Source organism: Lagenorhynchus albirostris, chromosome 4 (genome assembly GCF_949774975.1).
Source record: "Lagenorhynchus albirostris chromosome 4, mLagAlb1.1, whole genome shotgun sequence".
NCBI classification, from domain to species: domain Eukaryota; kingdom Metazoa; phylum Chordata; class Mammalia; order Artiodactyla; family Delphinidae; genus Lagenorhynchus; species Lagenorhynchus albirostris.
In genome coordinates, this window is record NC_083098.1 from 46,905,527 (window position 1) to 46,926,316 (window position 20,790).

The window sequence follows — 20,790 nt, forward strand, 5'->3', positions numbered from 1 at the left end:
AAGGGAGAAGAGTTTTTCAAGAAGGATGTGTATTCAGTGAAAGTTGAAGATTTTCTCTGAGGATTGAAGGAATGAATAATCAACAGCATGAGGGCCTGAGAAGGTAGAAAGGTGTGAGAAATCTAATATGCTAAGGTTTTAAAAGCGTCTGTAGGATTTTGTTATTTGAGTTTCTCAAATGCCTTCCAGCTAGTGAGCTCTGAGTAGACTAGTGTGGTTGGAATCTAGTGTGAAGTGTAAATTAGTATAGATGATAGTTTGTTAATCTTATTTAAAAGTTGAGGAAGATAAAACCTAGGAATTTCTTGTCAGAAGCTGCATAGTGAGCATATAGCAAATCAGGATTCAAGTCTCCTGGCTTCTAATCCACTTCCCTACCATTTTCATAAATGCCCATTTGGGAATTAATAATACTCACGTTGAGAGTAACAGCAGCCCCTCTCTAGCCATGTAGAAGCCCCATTGGCCTTGTGGTACTTGCAATCTTTAAAGCTGAAAGAAAACTTAAATATCATCTAATATAGTGGTCCTAAAACTCAGGTCATTTTGGTATTCATGATTTTTCTTTTATCTACATACCATTTGTATTATTAGAGAATTTTCTTTAAATCAGTTTACTTTTAAACATTTAATATGTTTATTTTGAAAGGAAAATCCAAACTATTGCTATAAATGGAAAACCAGTATCACTTGCTATAGCTGTTGTTTCTTTATAAAGAAACAATAATTGAACTTAAGTCCACAGTAAATATAATAGTGTTAATAAATTCTAACTAGATACCTTTGCTTTAAGCTCCTAGTCTTAGATTTGTGCTCCCCTTTGTTAAAATGTGAGATAAGTGATGACACGAGGCATTAAAGGCATACTAGCACCAAACTGAGACTTTAAAAATATATATAATCAGGGCTTCCCTGGTGGCGCAGTGGTTGAGAGTCCGCCTGCCGATGCAGGGGACACGGGTTCGTGCCCCGATCCGGGAAGATCCCAGGTGCCGCGGAGCGGCTGGGCCCGTGAGCCATGGCCGCTGAGCCTGCGCGTCCGGAGCCTGTGCTCTGCAACGGGAGAGGCCACAACAGTGAGAGGCCCGCGTACCACAAAAAAAAAAAAAATATATATATATATATATATATATATATATAAAATCAGATAATTAAAAGAGAAGTTTTTGTCATATGATTTAGTCCATCTGGTGACTCAACTGTTGCTTGACAAGATAATTTCATGTACCAAGGTTATTTACTTATCTAGCACTTTGGAAATACTGATCTAACAACTCAGCCCTTCTTTTATTGGAGAAATTTTAACACAGAATAAGTAACTTGTCCAAAGTTACACAGCCAGCTAAATCTTTGGCTTAGGATTTGCCCGTTTGTTGTTTTTTTTACTATATATTTCTTTGCACTAAGAGAAGGAAATTGTTTATTAAGCTGATATTGACATAACATTGATATAATGATTCTTTTTGCTTATTTTGTATCCTCCAATTTGTATATATTATACAACTGTAACAGTAGTAAAGGTTGTTTAAAAAAACAATTCTGCAACTTCACAGACTTTACCCTTTTTTCGCTGTGGGTCTAATATTAATATCATGGGTCTAAATTGTGTTTAATGGAATTAATTGTATTAAGATGATATCAGAAATGCGAGTTTAACACTATAAGGATTGTTCTAGCATATTACTTTCCTATTATTGCCATAACAAAGCATCACAGACTTAGTGGCTTAAAACATATTACCTTACAGTGCTGGAGATCAGAAATCCAGAACTAAATTTCACTGAGCTAAAATCAAGGTGTTGATAGGACTGTGTTACTTCTGGAGGCTGTGGGGAGAATCCATCCCCTTGCCTTGTCCAGCTTCTAGAGTCTCCATTTCTTAGCTTATAGCTCCTTCCTCCATCTTCAAAGCCAGCAGCATAGCATCTTCAAATCTCACTTTGACTCTGACCTCCCTCTTCCCTTTTAAAGAGCCCGAATATTATGTTGAACCCACTCTGATAATCCAGGATAATCTCAGTTTAGTTAATTTAATCACATCTGCAAAGTCCCTTTTGCTGTACAAGGTAACATATTTACAGGTTCTGGGGATTAGGATGTGGATCTCTTGGGGTGGGGGATATTCTGCTTACCATATCTAGGACCTGAATTGATTGATTCTTTTTTTGAAAAACTAATTTTGGGGTTCATTTTTAGCATTAGGTGGTCTCTTCAGCCAGCCTACACAAGCTCCTGCCCAGTCCAACCAACTGATAAATACTGCAAGTGCTCTTTCTGCTCCAACACTACTGGGAGATGAGAGAGATGCTATTTTGGCAAAATGGAATCAACTACAGGCCTTTTGGGGAACAGGAAAAGGATATTTCAACAGTAACATTCCACCAGTGGAATTCACACAGGAAAACCCATTTTGCCGTTTTAAGGTATTAATACTGCTTTTGATCTTCACTTGAAGAGTGTACGAGGAAATGTGATATTTGGATTAAAATAATACTAAGAAAACAATTGCTTGGTTTTTTAGTACTCCTTGAACATGGTACAGTAACACTTTCCTTTTAAAAGTACAAAAACTATAAAATTGAAGTGATTTCTTAACATATGTGTGATTGAGATGACTAGAATATGACTGAAGGAAGGTGTGACTAGAATGTAATTTATAGCAGGAAAAAATGTTAACAGAGGGGAAATGGTCTGCTTGGCACCTATAAAGGGGAGCCCCAAAACTAGAATTTAGTGGTTTTCATCTAATATTGCCCTGGAAAGTATACCCTAAACAGCATATCAGAGTAACTCTTCTGCTTGGTATGTATACTGTTGTCACTATTATAGCTGACTGCCAAAGCCAGTACTACAACATCATAGTATGTTTTCTTTGCTCTGATTCCATGCCTACCAAACAACTTTCTCATTTGAATTTAACTTCTCAGAGATTCTGCTTATCAGCCAGTGAGATTTAGGTCAACTTGGTGATGCATTTTTCGTAAAAAATTAACGTATTTCAATCCAGTTTATACGTCAGCCTCTTTTAAGTTTTGTTGGCCTATGTCAGTCTCTTAAACTTAATCAATGTGTACATAGGCTGGTGTTTGGAGTTGCAAGGCTGAGGATCAGACCCTTGAACATGGTTAAACAACAGAAAGTGACCAACCCATCTTGTTAGGGAATATCTCTTTATCTCATCACTCTACAAAAAGAAAGTATACCTTTTGAGTGTATATAGTTGAAATTTTAATACTCTTGTGTAGTGACTAAGAGGTATATAGTAGACATAGGTTGAATATAACAATTTAATTTTTTTCTTTCTTTAATTGATATATTAACATACATATGGTAAAATGCATAATGAACTAATACAGAGTGAATTTAAATTCTTTTTAAAAATTGCATTATAAGTGGTGACAAAAGAGAAAAAAGGCTTATGTCTAAAAGAGTAATTCTTTAGAAAGGTATAGTTTGTCATTTAATACATGTAAAATACTAACCTGTTTCATAAACTTTTGTATTACATGAAACCATAAAATAATGTAGACATTGTTTATAGCATTTATAAGTTGACAGTGTTATTATGGTACTTTAAAAGTATTTATTTGGTAGACATTTCTTTATATATCTTTATATAAACTTCGCTTAAGATTCCATGGGTCAGATATATAATAAAGTAAATTACATTTTGGTCCATGACTTTTGCAGTCATTTTTATGGCATGCAGGGTTGTTTCCACAGTGTTCGGAAACACCCAACAATGATGGATATCAAAGTTTTTCAGAGGAGAAAGCTATTTAGTTACTCTGTGGAAGAGGACATTTTAATTTCTCTCTCTAAGTTTATGTTATTCTTGGGTTAGAAAGTTTCTCTTTATAATTGTGTGACCTCCTAGGGCACAGAGTTATGGATAGAATCATTACATATTCCCTTCATTACCAGACATTAAGCTGTTTTCCCTGTTTTAGCAGATGTTAAGCTGTTAATATTAAACACGTGATTTGAGATCTGTACGTGTTTTTGATATTCTTTGTTTTGTCATTCCACAGGCAGTAGGTTATAGTTGTATGCCCAATAATAAAGATGAAGATGGGCTAGTGGTTTTAGTTTTCAACAAAAAAGAAACAGATATTCGAAGCCAGCAACAGCAATTGGTAGAATCATTGCATAAAGTTTTGGGAGGAAACCAGACCCTTACTGTAAATGTAGAGGGCATTAAAACATTGCCAGATGATCAGTAAGTATACATTAAATATACTATATATTTCTGTGTGCCTTGATCCAAAGAGAGTGATCAACAGTGTTTTTGTTGCTAAAGCACAAATTAAATCTCAAAGCAAAATATTTCTCAGCTAGTGATTCTTCAGTATTTATAGAAGCATTTGTTTAAAAGCTTTTTTCTTAATCTTGCGTTTCTTATTAGATGCTAATAATTTCTTAGATTTCTTATTCAGAAACAGGAGGAAACTTAATTATGGTTGTATGCAAATTAGGGGCCACAAAGACATTGGAATGTTTTAACTGATTACTGTACATGTTCATTTATGGATAAATATGGTTAACTTCCCTTGTCCTATGTATAATTATCATGCTTAGTGGCAAGACATTTGCTTTAGGATATCTTGGGTTAGAAGAATTATTGTTACCAGTGAGATATAATAACTGAAATCAGATTTTACTTTTTGGACTAAATTGCAATGAAGCAGCCCATAAACTTCAACAGAATCTCCAAGGCACTTCTCAATTCTGGGGAAAAAAAAAAAAAACATTTACATAGGACTTTGTAGCTAAGCATACCTTTTATAGATAATATCTTACTTGCCTACGTCATTTTAACTTTATTTAGCACCCTTTAATTTAGAAGGGTGCTTCTGAATTCAGCTAACACCCTTCTAAAATCACATGCTGCATTGATATTTGTGGCTGTGAGTTACATGCTCCATATTTTATAACTTGGTTATCTTTCCCCCAGGACAGAAGTTGTCATTTATGTTGTTGAGCGTTCTCCAAATGGTACTTCAAGAAGAGTTCCAGCTACAACACTATATGCCCATTTTGAACAAACCAATATAAAAACACAGTTGCAGCAACTTGGTGTAACCCTTTCTATGACTAGAACAGAACTTTCTCCTGCACAGATCAAACAGCTTTTACAGAATCCTCCTGCTGGTATGTTTCCAGAGTCATGGAGTTGAGGAAATGAAAAATTTAGAAATACATGCTTCCTCTATTTTGGGAGGTGTTGCTTGGTTATTAATATTAATAACACCAGTGTCAGCTTATTGTGTCTGCTTATTTGGGACATAGTTTTGAATGTTTTTATTGTATTCATTCATTTAGTTTTTTCTATTATATAGCTAGTATGTTTGTTAGAAATTTGGGCAATGATGAACTAAAGAAAAATAGTCCATACTCCATCTACCCAAAGACAATGTAATCTTAGTATTTTATTTTTGTCTTATCTCTTAACTAAGTATTCAAGTAAAACCTGAATGTGTTCTCACCATAAAAGTTTCTAGATTGACTGTGTGATAGATCTTTACCTCTCTTCCATAGAAGTAACTATTATCAATAATTTATTGAACTTTGTTAATACTTTATCTGTAATTTTAATGTAAGCATATGTATACTAAGTCCTTGAAAAAAGTATTCTGCACTATACATTTACTGCAACCTGCCTTTTTACTTATAGTATTTCTTAGTATTTTCCATGTCAGTACATAAAGATAAATCTTATTCTTTTTAAAAGCTGCGTGGAATACTGTGGATGTACCTTACTGAATTTAACCTCTAGGTTGTTTCCACCTTTTACTGTTATAAACTATGCAACAATTAACATCCTTGTAAATATGTCTTAGAACACATAGGTGTGTATTTTTTTAGAATAATCTCTGGTACTGAAATTTTTGAGTCAAGATTATGTATACAGTCAGCCCTCTGTATCTGAGAGTTCCACATCTGCAAGTTCTGCATTTGCACGTTCAACTAACCATAGCTCCAAAATAGGAGAAAAAAGATTTTAGGAAGTTCCAAAAAACAAAATTTGAATTGCGGCGCTTTGGCAGCTATTTACAAAGCATTTACATTGTATTCGATATTATAAGTAACCTACAAATGATTTAAAGCGTATGGTAGGATGGCTGTAGATTATACGCAAAAACTACGTTATTTTTTACAAGGGACTTGAGCATCCCCAAGGAGTGGGGTGGGCCTGAACCCTATTCTCTGTGGATGCCAGAGGGATGACTGTACTTAACATATTGTTAGAACTGCCAAATGGCTCTCCAGGGGAAGTTCTACCATTTACATTCATAACAGGAATGTGTTACTTTTCCTCATATTTTTAATTTTTCTAATGTTTTCTCATTCTGCTCTATTTTTGCCAACAATGGAGATTATCAGTCTTTAATTTTGCCACTCTGATGGCAAAAAATTAATATTTTCATTTGCATTTCCCTGATTACTACTAAAGTTGACCAGCTTTTTGTATGTTTATTAGTCCCATGTTTATAATTTTTGTGAATTACCTATTCATGTTGTTTGCCCATTTTCTATTAAATTTTTTGTCTTTCTGATTTAGAGGGGCTCTTTCTATATTCTGGAGGTTAATCTGTTACCCTATAGGTTATAGATATTTGCTTTCAAGTCACTTTTTTATTTAGCTTTATCCTACAATTTTTTGTTGTTGTGGTCATATTTGACAATCATTTTTCATTACAGCTTCTAGGTTTTGTGTCTTACTTTAGCAGGGCTTTTCCCATACAAATATTATAAAAATGGAAAATAGTTCCTTTTAGAAAAAATATTTCTTCTTTGTGGTAGGTGTTGATCCAATTATCTGGGAACAAGCCAAGGTGGATAACCCTGATTCTGAAAAGTAAGTGTATCTTCATCTTGCTTTCATATAAGAACTAATATTTACTACCAGGGAAGCAAACAAATGCAAGCTGTTAACTATAATTCTTACATTCGAGGTGAGTTTATTTTCCTTTTCATTGCTTTTTAAAGAATGCTGATTATAGTAAAGCAGCATAGTGTGGTGAAAACATTAAAATCTGAGTACTAGTGCCCTAATTATATATTTGCATTTAATAATGCAGTTTTTGACCAAACTGTATTTCCTCATTCGTAAAATAAGGAGGTTAGGTGAAATCTCTGTGGTGTAACATTGTTGATTTCATAGTCATAGATCTGCCTTCGAACCCTAGAAATATAGTGAAATTACATGAGTGTTATTATGAAAACCTTACCGTGTATTTTGTAATAATAGGTTTAGGTCTGAAAATTGACCACTTGTATTTCTTCAGGTTAATTCCTGTACCAATGGTGGGTTTCAAAGAACTTCTTCGAAGACTGAAGGTTCAAGATCAGATGACTAAGCAGCATCAGACCAGATTAGATGTAAGAATCTATCTTCATTCTCTGGCCCTAGGAGTAGTATAGGGGTTACAGACCTTTCTTTTTACCATGTGTTTTAGTTACTGTTCTGTCTTAGGGGAGATAATACAGTATATACTGCAAATTAGCAATTATACTTTTATATAACTTCTTCATTATGGAGCCTCCAAAATCATGTAAACCTGATTTGATATATTTTAACAATGAATTTGGAATTGTGGCTTTTTTAATATAATACAAATTTATTTATTTATTTATTTATTTATTTATGGCTGCATTGGGTCTTTGTTGCTGTATGCGGGCTTTCTCTAGTTGCGGCAAGTGGGGCTACTCTTCTTTGCGGTGCACGGTCTTCTCATTGCGGTGGCTTCTCTTGTTGCGGAGCACAGGCTCTAGGTGCACAGGCTTCAGTAGTTGTGGCTCGTGGGCTCTAGAACGCAGGCTCAGTAGCTGTGGCGCACGGACTTAGTTGCTCTACGACATGTGGTATCTTCCCGGACCAGGGCTCGAACCTGTGTCCCCTGCATCGGCAGGCGGATTCTTAATCACTGCGCCACCAGGGAAGTCCCAGAATTGTTGACTTTAACAGATTAATTAGACTGTTATTTTCAGTTCCAGCCAGAGAATGCATATTATTTTATTAAACACTTTTGAAAATGAAGGCTACAATTATGATTATGTTGTCATAGTGTATTATAATTTGTAGGTTAATGAAGCAAATTTAAATTATTGAATGCTTAAATCTACTTAATATTTTATGAAGTAGACTTTTTTAATCAAATGCCTAAAGGTGCTTAGACATCACCTCCATGTTCTCTTATATGGAATTCCTAATTAGATATTCATTTGGACTCTGTTTGAGTAATGTAAAGCTTACTGTTTTATGAAGCAACCCATTTCCTTGTCAGCTGTAATTGATACAAGTTTTCTTTCTTATATTGATCCAGAATCTGCCTTGCTATACTTTACACCTGTTTTCTCTGGCATGTTTTGTAGGTAATCACTATGTTCCTATGATAGCCCTACAGATATCTGAACTTCATAATCATTCTTCCTTTTTAGTATTATTTTCTCTGGCTAAAAATTCCAGCATAGTTTTTTAATGTGACATGACATCCAGGCCTTAGTATCTTAGGCTGGATACACTGAATTTATTGGCATCACTTTTTAAATGAGTTGTCCATAGTACTATAAATGGGGTGTGACCAAAGTTCTTCAAAGTAAAGCCAAAGAAGCTATTATTTCTCTTTATTTTTATCAGTCTTGCTAGAGGTTTGTCAATTTTATTGAACTTTTCAAAGAACAAGTTCTTGGTTTTGCTGATTTTTTTCTTCTTCTGATTTTCTGTTTACAGTTTCATAAATTTTTGCTCATAACCATTTCCTTTATTCTGTTTGCTTTGGGTTTTTCTCTTCTTTTTTCTAGTTTCTTAAGGTAGCAGCTTAGGTTATTGAGACTTCTGATAAAGGCATTTGATGCTATTAATTGCCTTCTAAGCGCTGCTTTACCTGAATTCCCCAAATTTTCATAATGTTCTATTTGTCATCTTTGATTCATTAAAAATATTTTCTTTTCCCTTGAGTGTTCTATTTGACTATTGGATTTTTTTGACTAATGGATTATTTAGACTTGTTTCATATTCAAGTGTCTGGAGATTTTTCTGTTACTCTGTTGTTTTCTAGTCTAATTCTGTTATGGTCAGAGAACTTTGTATGATTTCAATTCTTTTAACTTTGTAAAGGTTTTTTTAAAAAATAAATTTATTTATTTATTTATTTTGGCTGCATGGGGTCTTTTTTTTTTTTAACATCTTTATTGGGGTATAATTGCTTTACAATGGTGTGTTAGTTTCTGCTTTATAACAAAGTGAATCAGTTACACATATACATATGTTCCCATATGTCTTCCCTCTTGGGTCTCCCTCCCTCCCACCCTCCCTATCCCACCCCTCCAGGCTGTCACACAGCACCGAGCCAATATCCCTGTGCCATGCGGCTGCTTCCCACTAGCTATCTACCTTACTACGTTTGTTAGTGTGTATATGTCCATGATTCTCTCTCGCCCTGTCACAGCTCACCCTTTCCCCTCCCCATATCCTCAAGTCCGTTCTCCAGTAGATCTGCATCTTTATTCCTGTCTTACCCCTAGGTTCTTCATGACATTTTTTTTTCTTAAATTCCATATATATGTGTTAGCATACGGTATTTGTCTTTTTCTTTCTGACTTACTTCACTCTGTATGACAGACTCTAGGTCTATCCACCTCATTACAAATAGCTCAATTTCGTTTCTTTTTATGGCTGAGTAATATTCCATTGTATATATGTGCCACATCTTCTTTATCCATTCATCTGATGATGGACACTTAGGTTGTTTCCATCTCCGGGCTATTGTAAATAGAGCTGCAATGAACATTTTGGTACATGACCCTTTTTGAATTATGGTTTTCTCAGGGTATATGCCCAGTAGAGGGATTGCTGGGTCATATGGTAGTTCTATTTGTAGTTTTTTAAGGAACCTCCATACTGTTCTCCATAGTGGCTGAACCAATTCACATTCCCACCAGCAGTGCAAGAGTGTTCCCTTTTCTCCACACCCTCTCCAGCATTTATTGTTTCTAGATTTTTTGATGATGGCCATTCTGACTGATGATATCTCATTGTAGTTTTGATATGCATTTCTCTAATGATTAATGATGTTGAGCATTCTTTCATGTGTTTGTTGGCAGTCTGTATATCTTCTTTGGAGAAATGTCTATTTAGGTCTTCTGCCCATTTTTGGATTGGGTTGTTTGTTTTTTTGTTATTGAGCTGCTTGTAAATTTTGGAGATTAATCCTTTGTCAGTTGCTTCATTTGCAAATATTTTCTCCCATTCTGAGGGTTGTCTTTTCGTCTTGTTTATGGTTTCCCTTGCTGTGCAAAAGCTTTGAAGTTTCATTAGGTCCCATTTGTTTATTTTTGTTTTTATTTCCATTACTCTAGGAGGTGGGTCAGAAAGGATCTTGCTGTGATTTATGTCATAGAGTGTTCTGCCTATGTTTTCCTCTAAGAGTTAATAGTTTCTGGCCTTACATTTAGGTCTTTAATCCATTTTGAGCTTATTTTTGTGTATGGTGTTAGGGAGTGATCTAATCTCATACTTTTACATGTACCTGTCCAGTTTTCCCAGCACCACTTATTGAAGAGGCTGTCCTTTCTCCACTGTACATTCCTGCCACCTTTATCAAAGATAAGGTGTCCATATGTGCGTGGGTTTATCTCTGGGCTTTCTATCATGTTCCATTGATCTATCTTTCTGTTTTTGTGCCAGTACCATACTGTCTTGATTACTGTAGCTTTGCAGTATAGTCTGAAGTCAGGGAGCCTGATTCCTCCAGCTCCTTTTTTCGTTCTCAAGATTGCTTTGGCTGTTCAGGGTCTTTTGTGTTTCCATACAAATTGCGAGATTTTTTGTTCTAGTTCTGTGAAAAATACCAGTGGTAGTTTGATAGGGATTGCATTGAATCTATAGATTGCTTTGGGTAGTAGAGTCATTTTCACAATGTTGATTCTTCCAATCCAAGAACATGGTATATCTCTCCATCTATTTGTATCATCTTTAATTTCTTTCATCAGCGTCTTATAATTTTCTGCATACAGGTCTTTTGTCTCCTTAGGTAGGTTTATTCCTAGATATTTTATTCTTTTTGTTGCAGTGGTAAATGGGAGTGTTTTCTTGATTTCACTTTCAGATTTTTCATCCTTAGTGTATAGGAATGCCAGAGATTTCTGTGCATTAATTTTGTATCCTGCTACTTTACCAAATTCATTGATTAGCTCTAGTAGTTTTCTGGTAGCATCTTTAGGATTCTCTATGGATAGTATCATGTCATCTGCAAACAGTGACAGCTTTACTTCTTCTTTTCCGATTTGGATTCCTTTTATTTCCTTTTCTTCTCTGATTGCTGTGGCTAAAACTTCCAAAACTATGTTGAATAATAGTGGTGAGAGTAGGCAACCTTGTCTTGTTCCTGATCTTCGTGAAAATGCTTTCAGTTTTTCACCATTGAGGATGATGTTTGCTGTGGACTTGTCAAATATGGCCTTTATTATGTTGAGGAACGTTCCCTCTATGCCTACTTTCTGCAGGGTTTTTATCATAAATGGGTGTTGAATTTTGTCAAAAGCTTTCTCTGCATCTATTGAGATGATCATATGGTTTTTCTCCTTCAATTTGTTAATATGGTTTATCACATTGATAGATTTGCGTATATTGAAGAATCCTTGCATTCCTGGAATAAACCCCACTTGATCATGGTGTATGATCCTTTTAATGTGCTGTTGGATTCTGTTTGCTAGTATTTTGTTCAGGATTTTTGCATCTATGTGCATCAGTGATATTGGCCTGTAGTTTTCTTTCTTTGTGACATCCTTGTCTGGTTTTGGTATCAAGGTGATGGTGGCCTCGTAGAAGGAATTTGGGAGTGTTCCTCCCTCTGCTATATTTTGGAAGAGTTTGAGAAGGATAGGTGTTAGCTCTTCTCTAAATGTTTGATAGAATTTGCCTGAGAAGCCATCTGGTCCTGGGCTTTTGTTTGTTGGAAGATTTTTAATTACAGTTTCAATTTCAGTGCTTGTGATTGGTCTGTTCATATTTTCTATTTCTTCCTGATTCAGTCTTGGCAGGTTGTGCATTTCTAAGAATTTGTCCATTTCTTCCAGATTGTCCATTTTATTGGCATAGAGTTGCTTGTAGTAATCTCTCATGATCTTTTGTATTTCTGTAGTGTCAGTTGTTACTTCTTTTTCATTTCTAATTCTATTGATTTGAGTCTTCTCCCTTTTTTTCTTGATGAGTCTGGCTAATGGTTTATCAATTTTGTTTATCTTCTCAAAGGACCAGCTTTTAGTTTTATTTATCTTTGCTATTGTTTCCTTCATTTCTTTTTCATTTATTTCTGATCTGATTTTTATGATTTCTTTCCTTCTGCTAACTTTGGGGCTTTTTTCTTCTTCTTTCTCTAATTGTTTTAGGTGCATGGTTAGGTTGTTTATTCGAGATGTTTCCTGCTTCTTAAGGTGGGTTTGTATTGCTATAAACTTCCCCCTTAGAACTGCTTTTGCTGCATCCCATAGGTTTTGGGTCATTGTGTCTCCATTGTCATTTGTTTCTAGGTATTTTTTTATTTCCTCTTTGATTTCTTCAGTGATCACTTCATTATTAAGTAGTGTATTGTTTAGCCTCCATGTGTTTGTATTTTTTACAGATCTTTTCCTGTAATTGATAGCTAGTCTCACGGCGTTGTGGTCAGAAAAGATACTTGATACAATTTCAATTTTCTTAAATTTACCAGGGCTTGATTTGTGACCCAAGATATGATCTATCCTGGAGAATGTTCCATGAGCACTTGAGAAAAATGTGTATTCTGTTGTTTTTGGATGGAGTGTCCTATAAGTATCAATTAAGTCCATCTTGTTTAATGTATCATTTAAAGCTTGTGTTTCCTTATTTATTTTCATTTTGGATGATCTGTCCATGGGTGTATGTTGGGTGCATAAATATTTACAATTGTTATATCTTCTTCTTGGATCGATCCCTTGATCATTATGTAGTGTCCTTCTTTGTCTCTTTTAATAGTCCTTATTTTAAAGTCTATTTTGTCTGATATGAGAATTGCTACTCCAGCTTTCTTTTGGTTTCCATTTGCATGGAATATCTTTTTCCATCCCCTTACTTTCAGTCTGTATGTGTCTGAAGTGGGTCTCTTGTAGACAACATATATATGGGTCTTGTTTTTGAATCCATTCAGCCAATCTGTGTCTTTTGGTGGGAGCATTTAGTCCATTTACATTTAAGGTAATTATCGATATGTATGTTTCTATTGCCATTTTCTAAATTGTTTTGGGTTTGTTATTATAGGTCTTTTCCTTCTTTTGTGTTTCTTGTCTAGAGAAGTTCCTTTAGCAGTTGTTGTAAAGCTGGTTTGGTGGTGCTGAACTCTCTCAGCTTCTGCTTGTCTGTAAAGGTTTTAATTTCTCCATCAAATCTGAATGAGATCCTTGCTGAGTAGAGTAGTCTTGGTTGCAGGTTTTTCTCCTTCATCACTTTCAGTATGTCCTGCCACTCCCTTCTGGCTTGTAGGGTTTCTGCTGAGAGATCAGCTGTTAACCTTATGGGGATTCCCTTGTGTGTTGTTTGTTGTTTTTCCCTTGCTGCTTTTAATATGCTTTCTTTGTATTTAATTTATGACAGTTTGATTAATATGTGTCTTGGCGTATTTCTCCTTGTATTTATCCTGTATGGGACTCTCTGTGCTTCCTGGACTTGATTAACTATTTCCTTTCCCATATTAGGGAAGTTTTCAACTATAATCTCTTCAAATATTTTCTCAGTCCCTTTCTTTTTCTCTTCTTCTTCTGGAACCCCTATAATTCGAATGTTGGTGCGTTTAATGTTGTCCCAGAGGTCTCTGAGACTGTCCTCAGTTCTTTTCATTCTTTTTTCTTTATTCTGCTCTGCAGTAGTTATTTCCACTGTTTTATCTTCCAGGTCACTTATCCGTTCTTCTGCCTCAGTTATTCTGCTCTTGATCCCATCTAGAGTACTTTTAATTTCATTTATTGTGTTGTTCATCGTTGCTTGTTTCATTTTTATTTCTTCTAGGTCCTTTTTAACTGTTTCTTGCATTTTGTCCATTCTGTTTCCAAGATTTTGGATCATCCTTACTATCATTATTCTGAATTCTTTTTCAGGTAGACTGCCTATTTCCTCTTCATTTGTTAGGTCTGGGGCATTTTTTTATCTTGCTCCTTTATCTGCTGTGTGTTTTTCTGTCTTCTCATTTTGCTTATCTTACTGTGTTTGGGGTCTCCTTTTTGCAGGCTGCAGGTTCGTAGTTCCCGCTGTTTTTGGTGTCTGTCCCCAGTGGCTAAGGTTGGTTCAGTGGGTTGTGTAGGCTTCCTGGTGGAGGGGGCTAGTGCCTGTGTTGTGGTGGATGAGGCTGGATCTTGTCTCTCTAGTGGGCAGGTTCACGTCTGGTGGTGTGTTTTGGGGTGTCTGTGGCCTTATTATGATTTTAGGCAGGCTCTCTGCTAATGGGTGGGGTTGTGTTCCTGTTTTGCTAGTTGTTTGGCATAGGTTGTCCAGCACTATGGCTTGCTGGTCGTTGAGTGAAGCTGGGTGCTGGTGTTAAGATGGAGGTCTCTGGGAGATTTTCGCCGTTTGATATTATGTGGAGCTGGGAGGTCTCTTGTTGACCAGTGTCCTGAAGTTGGCTCTCCTACCTCAGAGGCAGAGCCCTGACTCCTGGCTGGAGGACCAAGAGCCTTTCATTCACACGGCTCAGAATAAAAGGGAGATAAAGTAGAGAGAATTAGTAGAAGTATGAGGAAAGAAAGAAGGAAAGGAGGGAAGGAAGGAAGGAAGGAAGGAAGAAAGAAAGAAGGCAAGAAGGAAAGAAAGGAGGGAGGGAGGGAGGGAGGAAGGAAGGAGGGAAAGAAGGAAAAAAGAAGATACAGTAGAAATAAAATAAAGTATAATAAAGTTATTGAATTAAAAAATATTTAGAAAAAAAAGGGACGGATAGAACCTTAGGGCAAATGTTGGAAGCAAAGCTATACAGACAAAATCTTACACAGAAGCATACACATACACCCTCACAAAAAGAGGTAAAGGGGGAAAAATCATAAATCTTGCTCTCAGAGACCACCTCCTCAATTTGGGATGATTCGTTATCTAAAGGAGGGAAGAAAGGAAGGAAAGAAAGAAAGAAAGAATGAAGGTAAAGTATAATAAAGTTATTAAAATTAATTATTAAGAAAAAAATTAAAAAAAAACCATGGACGGATAGAACCCAAGGACAAATGGTGGAAGCAAGACTATACAGACAAGATCTCACACAGAAGCATACACATACACATTCACAAAAAGAGGAAAAGGGGAAAAAATCATAGATCTTGATCCTAAAGTCCACCTCCTTAATTTGGGATGATTGGTTGTCTATTCAGGTATTCCACAGATGCAGGGTATATCAAGTTGATTGTGGAGCTTTAATCCGCTGCTTCTGAGGCTGCTGGGAGAGATTTCCCTTTCTCTTCTTTGTTCTCACAGCTCACTGGGGCTCAGCTTTGGATTTGGCCCTGCCTCTGCGTGTAGGTCGCTGGAGGGCGTCTGTTTTTTGCTCAGACAGGACGGGGTTAAAGGAGCCGCTGATTCGGGGGCTCTGGCGCACTCAGGCCGGGGGCGGGGGGGAGGGAGGGGCACGGAGTGCGGGGCGGGCCTGCGGCGGCAGAGGCCGGCGTGACGTTGCACCAGCCTGAGGCCCGCCGTGCATTCTCCCAGGGAAGTTGTCCCTCGATCGCGGGACCCTGGCAGTGGCGGGCTGCACAGGCTCCGCGGAAGAGGGGTGTGGAGAGTGACCTGTACTCGCACAGAGGCCCCTTGGTGGCGGCAGCAGCAGCCTTAGCGTCTCCCGCCCGTCTCTGGGGTCCGCGCTTTTAGCCGCGCCTCGCGCCCGTCTCTGGAGTTCGCACTTTTAGCCGCTGCTGGCGCCCGTCTCTGGAGTTCCTTTAAGCCGCGCTCTTAATCTCTCCTCGCGCACCAGGAAACAAAGAGGGAAGAAAAAGTCTCTTGCCTCTTCGGCAGGTGCAGACTTTTCCCGAACTCCCTCCCGGCTAGCCGTGGTGCACTAACCCCTTCAGGCTATGTTCAAGCCGCCAACCCCAGTCCTCTCCCTGCGCTCCGTCCGAAACCGAAACCCGAGCCTCGCAGCCCCGTCCACCCCGGCGGGTGAGCAGACAAGCCTCTCGGGCTGGTGAGTGCCGGTCGGCACCGATCCTCTGTGCGGGAATCTTCCCGCTTTGCCCTCCGCACCCGTTGCTGTGCACTCCTCCGCGGCTTCGAAGCTCCCCCTTCCGCCTCCCGCAGTCTCCACCCGTGAAGGGGCTTCCTAGTGTGTGGAAACTTTTCCTCCTTCACAGCTCCCTCCCACTGGTGCAGGTGCCGTCCCTATTCTTTTGTCTCTGTTTTTTCGTTTTTTCTTTTGCCCTACCCAGGTACATGGGGAGTTTCTTGCCTTTTGGGAGGTCTGAGGTCTTCTGCCAGGCTTCAGTAGGTGTTCTGTAGGAGTTGTTCCACGTGTAGATGTATTTCTGCTGTATCTGTGGGGAGGAAGGTGATCTCCGCGTCTTACTCTTCCGCCATCTTCAAGGTCCCCCCTGCATTGGGTCTTCGTTGCTGCACGCGGGCTTTCTCTAGTTGTGGCGAGTGGGGGCTGCTCTTTGTTGTGGTGCGTGGGTTTCTCATTGCGGTGGCTTCTCTTGTTGTGGAGCATGGGCTCTAGGTGCGTGGGGTTCAGTAGTTGCAGCACACAGGCTCAGTAGTTGTGGCTTATGGGCTCTAGAGCACAGGCTCAGTAGTTGTGGCACATGGGCTTAGTTGTTCCGTGGCATGTGGGATCTTCCAGGACCAGAGCTTGAACCCATGTCCCCTGAATTGGCAGGCAGATTCTTAACCACTGCGCCACCAGGGAAGTCCTTAACTTTGTAAAGGTTTTTAACCCACGTGCCTATGAAAAGAATGTGGATTCTGCTGTTCTTGGAGTTTTCTGTTAATGTCAGTGAGATCCATTTGATAGATTGTTCAGTTTTTCTATATTCTTACTGAGTTTTTGGTCTACTAGTTCTATTGTAAGAGGAGAGTTGAAGTCTCCAGCTACAATTGTGGATTTGTCTTTTTCTCCTTTCATGTATTTTGAAGGTTTGCTGTTAAGTAGCTAAGTATCTAGGATTGTTACATTTTTTGGCATATATACTTTTTATTTTTCCATAATGTTCCTCTTTATCCCTGGGAATCCTCTTTGCTCTGGAAGTCTACTTTCTCTGATATTAACATAAAGCCACTCCAGCTTTCTTTTGATTAGTGTTTGTATGGTATGTCTTTCTCCATCCTTTTACTTTTAACCTACGTTTATCATATTTGAAGTACATTTTCTGTAGACAGCATAAAATTTAGATTTAGACCTACAATCTTATTGTTAACTGTTCACTCTATTTTTCCTTCCTATTTTTCCTCTTTTTTGCATTCTTCTGGGTTATTTGGACATTTTTTAGTATTGTTTTTAATTTATTGTCATTTCAACTATCAGTTTTTTTAGTGGTTGCTCGAGGGCAGTAGTTCTCATTGGGGGTTGTGGTGGTGGTGATTTTGTCCCCCAGGGCACATTTGGCAGTATCTGGAGACTTCTTTGGTTGTTACAGCTGGGCGGTTGGGGGGATGCTACAAGCATCTAGTGGGTAGAAGCCAGGATTCTGATAAGTATCCTACAGTGTACAGAACAGTAGCACTCCAACAAAGAATTATCTGGCCCGAATTAATAGTGTTAAAACTGAGAAACTCTTTTCTAGATACCATAATGTATTTCCTTGCACTAGAGCTAGAGCTGGGTTTCAACACAGCCCAGAACTTCCAGGTTTTGGGCCGTGTTGAAACCAAACTTGGGGGGCTGCCAGAGAGGAAAATAATGGTAAACTCACCACTGGTTCAGTGATACTTCAAATTCGTGTCTTCTTCCTCCTGCCACTTTTCATTTTTCAGAGTCCTCAGGTAGTTGCCCATGCATTATGTTCATTTTACGGCTGTCTTCAACAGGAGAGATAGAATGGCATGTACCTAGTCTATCTTGTCCAGTTTTTCTATTGGGCATCATGTCTTTTCTTTTTGGATTTCAGGAGTTCATCATTTATTATAGATTTTAACCCCTAGTCTGTTTATATCATTTTAAATATCTCCTACTTTTCTCATCTGTTAACTCTGTCTTTAGTGTCCATAGTTGAACAGCAAACCCTTATTTTGTTGTTGTTGATTTACAATGCTCTGTTAATTTCTACTATACAGCAAAGTGATTCAGTTTTACATATATATATATATATTGTTTTTCATATTCTTTTGCATTATGGTGTATCACAGGATATTGAATATAGTTCCCTGTGCTATACAGTAGGATCTTGTTGTTTATGAAAACCTTAATTTTAATGTAATGATATCCATTGGTTTGTTTTGGCCTTGTGTTTTCTTTTTTGGGAATTTGCTTAAGAAATCATTCCTCACCTAAGGTCTTAGAGTCTCCTATATTTTTTTTCCTATGATTTTAGACTTTAACCTTTCCCATTTGAGTCGTCTGTCCTCGTGGAGTTCACTTTATATATACTAAGTGATATGAACCCAACTTTCTCTAAATAGTGGGTCAGTTTTTCCAATGTCATTCACAAAAAAACTATTTTCTTCAATGATTTATCAAAGAAAGCATTTATCAAACCAAGTTCCCATATATATGTGATGTAGTCTGTTCTTAAATCAGTTTCACATTTTTTTACTCTTATGGCTTTGTAGTATATCTTAAATATATTTGGTAGAGTGAATCTCCAATCTTCATTCTTTTCACATGTTTAAGCTCTTTATGGATCTTCATTCTTCTATAACAGTTTTAGAATGAGTTTATCAAAATGCTAGAATTTTAGTTGGAATTGCATTAAATATATAATTTGTAGATAATTAAATCTTAATAATATTAAATTATTCCATTATGAACATGTTGTTTCTTTACTCATTGAGGTCTCTCGTGTTCTTTGTAACAGTTTTTAAAATAAGCTCTTTAAAAATCATAGGCATTTTTTCTTGGTTAATTCCTAGACTGTTTTAGTGTTTGTCAATAAATACTGGGAGTGGGTAACATTTCTTTTATTCTTACTATTGCTGGTATAGAAGAGTAATTACTCTTTTTGTCTAGAAGCCCTGCCAACTTTTCAAAACTGAGATGGGGAGGGTGCCTGGGTTACGTAATATAAAATATGGTCACCTAATTTTGTCCCTTCAACATGGCCTGGCATTGGAAAGTTTCCTTAAAAGGTGATATGTGTAGGTAGACATGCTAAAATATGTCTTGTACAATCTTCTTACCCTCTTACTTATAACATCTCAATGTAAGCCAGTGTCATAGAATGATTAATTATGATAGGAACAATAATGGGGTTAATTTTGATTGGGAAGCTATAATTAAATAGGATTTTAACTCACTCTGTAAGGTTAAGACTTTCATAAGGTGGAACAGTAGGATTTCAGGCTAGGGAAAGAGCAAATCAAAGATCCAGAGACATAAAAATGTCTTCAGTTGTGTGATATCCTTCCTTTTCCCCTCCACTGTGAGCATATCCCTCCATAATATTCCTTTACAATTGATATTGGACTATATACTACATTTTAGGCCCCTCCTGCATGTCACTTTATAGATCTTAATTTTTTCCATTAATGGCCTGGTTGTTGGCTCTGTTCTACAGTATTATTTCAAGTTCCTTAATTATTTCTGAAGTGTATTATTTTTTTTTTTTTTTGCGGTACGTGGGCCTCTCACTGTTGTGGCCTCTCCCGTTGCGGAGCACAGGCTCCAGACGCGCAGGCTCAGTGGCCATGGCTCACGGGCCCAGCCGCTCTGTGGCATGTGGGATCTTCCCGGACCGGGGCACAAACCTGCGTCCCCTGCATCAGCAGGCGGACTCTCAACCACTGCGCCACCAGGGAAGCCCAACAAGTATATTATTTTTCTATACACTTTGCCTCATCACTAAATTTTCTGGAGCTCTAAAGAAATTTTTGAATGGTACTTTTTAATTTTTAAATGTACAAAAGGGGAAGAAATATAAAAGGAGATTTAAAGGAAAGGAGTTTATATTTTGAAAGATGAATCTTAGGCTCGTTTTTTGCATATAGGTAAACCTGATAAATAGCTGTGATACCTATATTTGATTTACCTTAAAAAAATTTTTTTTAAAAAAACAGATCATATCTGAAGATATTGGTGAATTACAGAAGAATCAAACTACAACTATGGCCAAAATTGCACAATACAAGAGGAAACTCATGGACCTTTCCCATAGAACCTTACAGGTAGTAATTTGGACTTTTTTCCAACATTTATAAGACTTGTATACATGATGGAAATGCTAAATATGGATTTTTACAATAGAAAAAAACAGACTAAAAGGAAATAACAATAATAGTCTGAAACTGAAAGTACCAAACTTTCTCATTAAAACCTGGAAGTTGGAGGAGAGATCTTACAGGACTGGGTGAAGGATGTGAAAATATCCTAAAATTAGCATTTTATTGAGAGGGTGGGGGGAAAGCAGTGAAAAAAAAATCATCGTGGTGCAAGAAAAGTATGCATCAGATCATTAATATCTGGTTTTCATAAAAATAGTAGAAAAATACAGTTTTGATTTTGAGTGCTAGAAAAGGGAGTGTAACTGTTAATGAATGAAAAACAATAGAACTTGCAAATTAACAAGAGGAAGTAAAAGAATGAACAGCAACAAAAGTTGAAATTATCATGAAAACAAACATTATATAGCAGAATCAATGGGATACAGCAAAAGCTG

At 37.2% G+C, this 20,790-nt stretch overlaps 1 protein-coding gene across 2 annotated transcripts in view; it reads left to right on the top strand.

Annotated features, from left to right (window-relative positions):
* NUP54 (nucleoporin 54) overlaps nucleotides 1–20,790 on the top strand; it is a 39,797-nt gene that overhangs the window by 9,686 nt on the left and 9,321 nt on the right. The window contains exons 4-9 of one of the 2 annotated variants that reach the window (XM_060147991.1): nucleotides 2,197–2,423; nucleotides 4,032–4,219; nucleotides 4,955–5,151; nucleotides 6,805–6,859; nucleotides 7,290–7,383; nucleotides 20,192–20,299. In XM_060147991.1, coding sequence (XP_060003974.1) covers nucleotides 2,197–2,423; nucleotides 4,032–4,219; nucleotides 4,955–5,151; nucleotides 6,805–6,859; nucleotides 7,290–7,383; nucleotides 20,192–20,299 — 869 coding nt within the window. The remainder of the gene's footprint in view (nucleotides 1–2,196; nucleotides 2,424–4,031; nucleotides 4,220–4,954; nucleotides 5,152–6,804; nucleotides 6,860–7,289; nucleotides 7,384–20,191; nucleotides 20,300–20,790) is intronic. The other variant, XM_060147992.1, reaches the window with a different exon arrangement.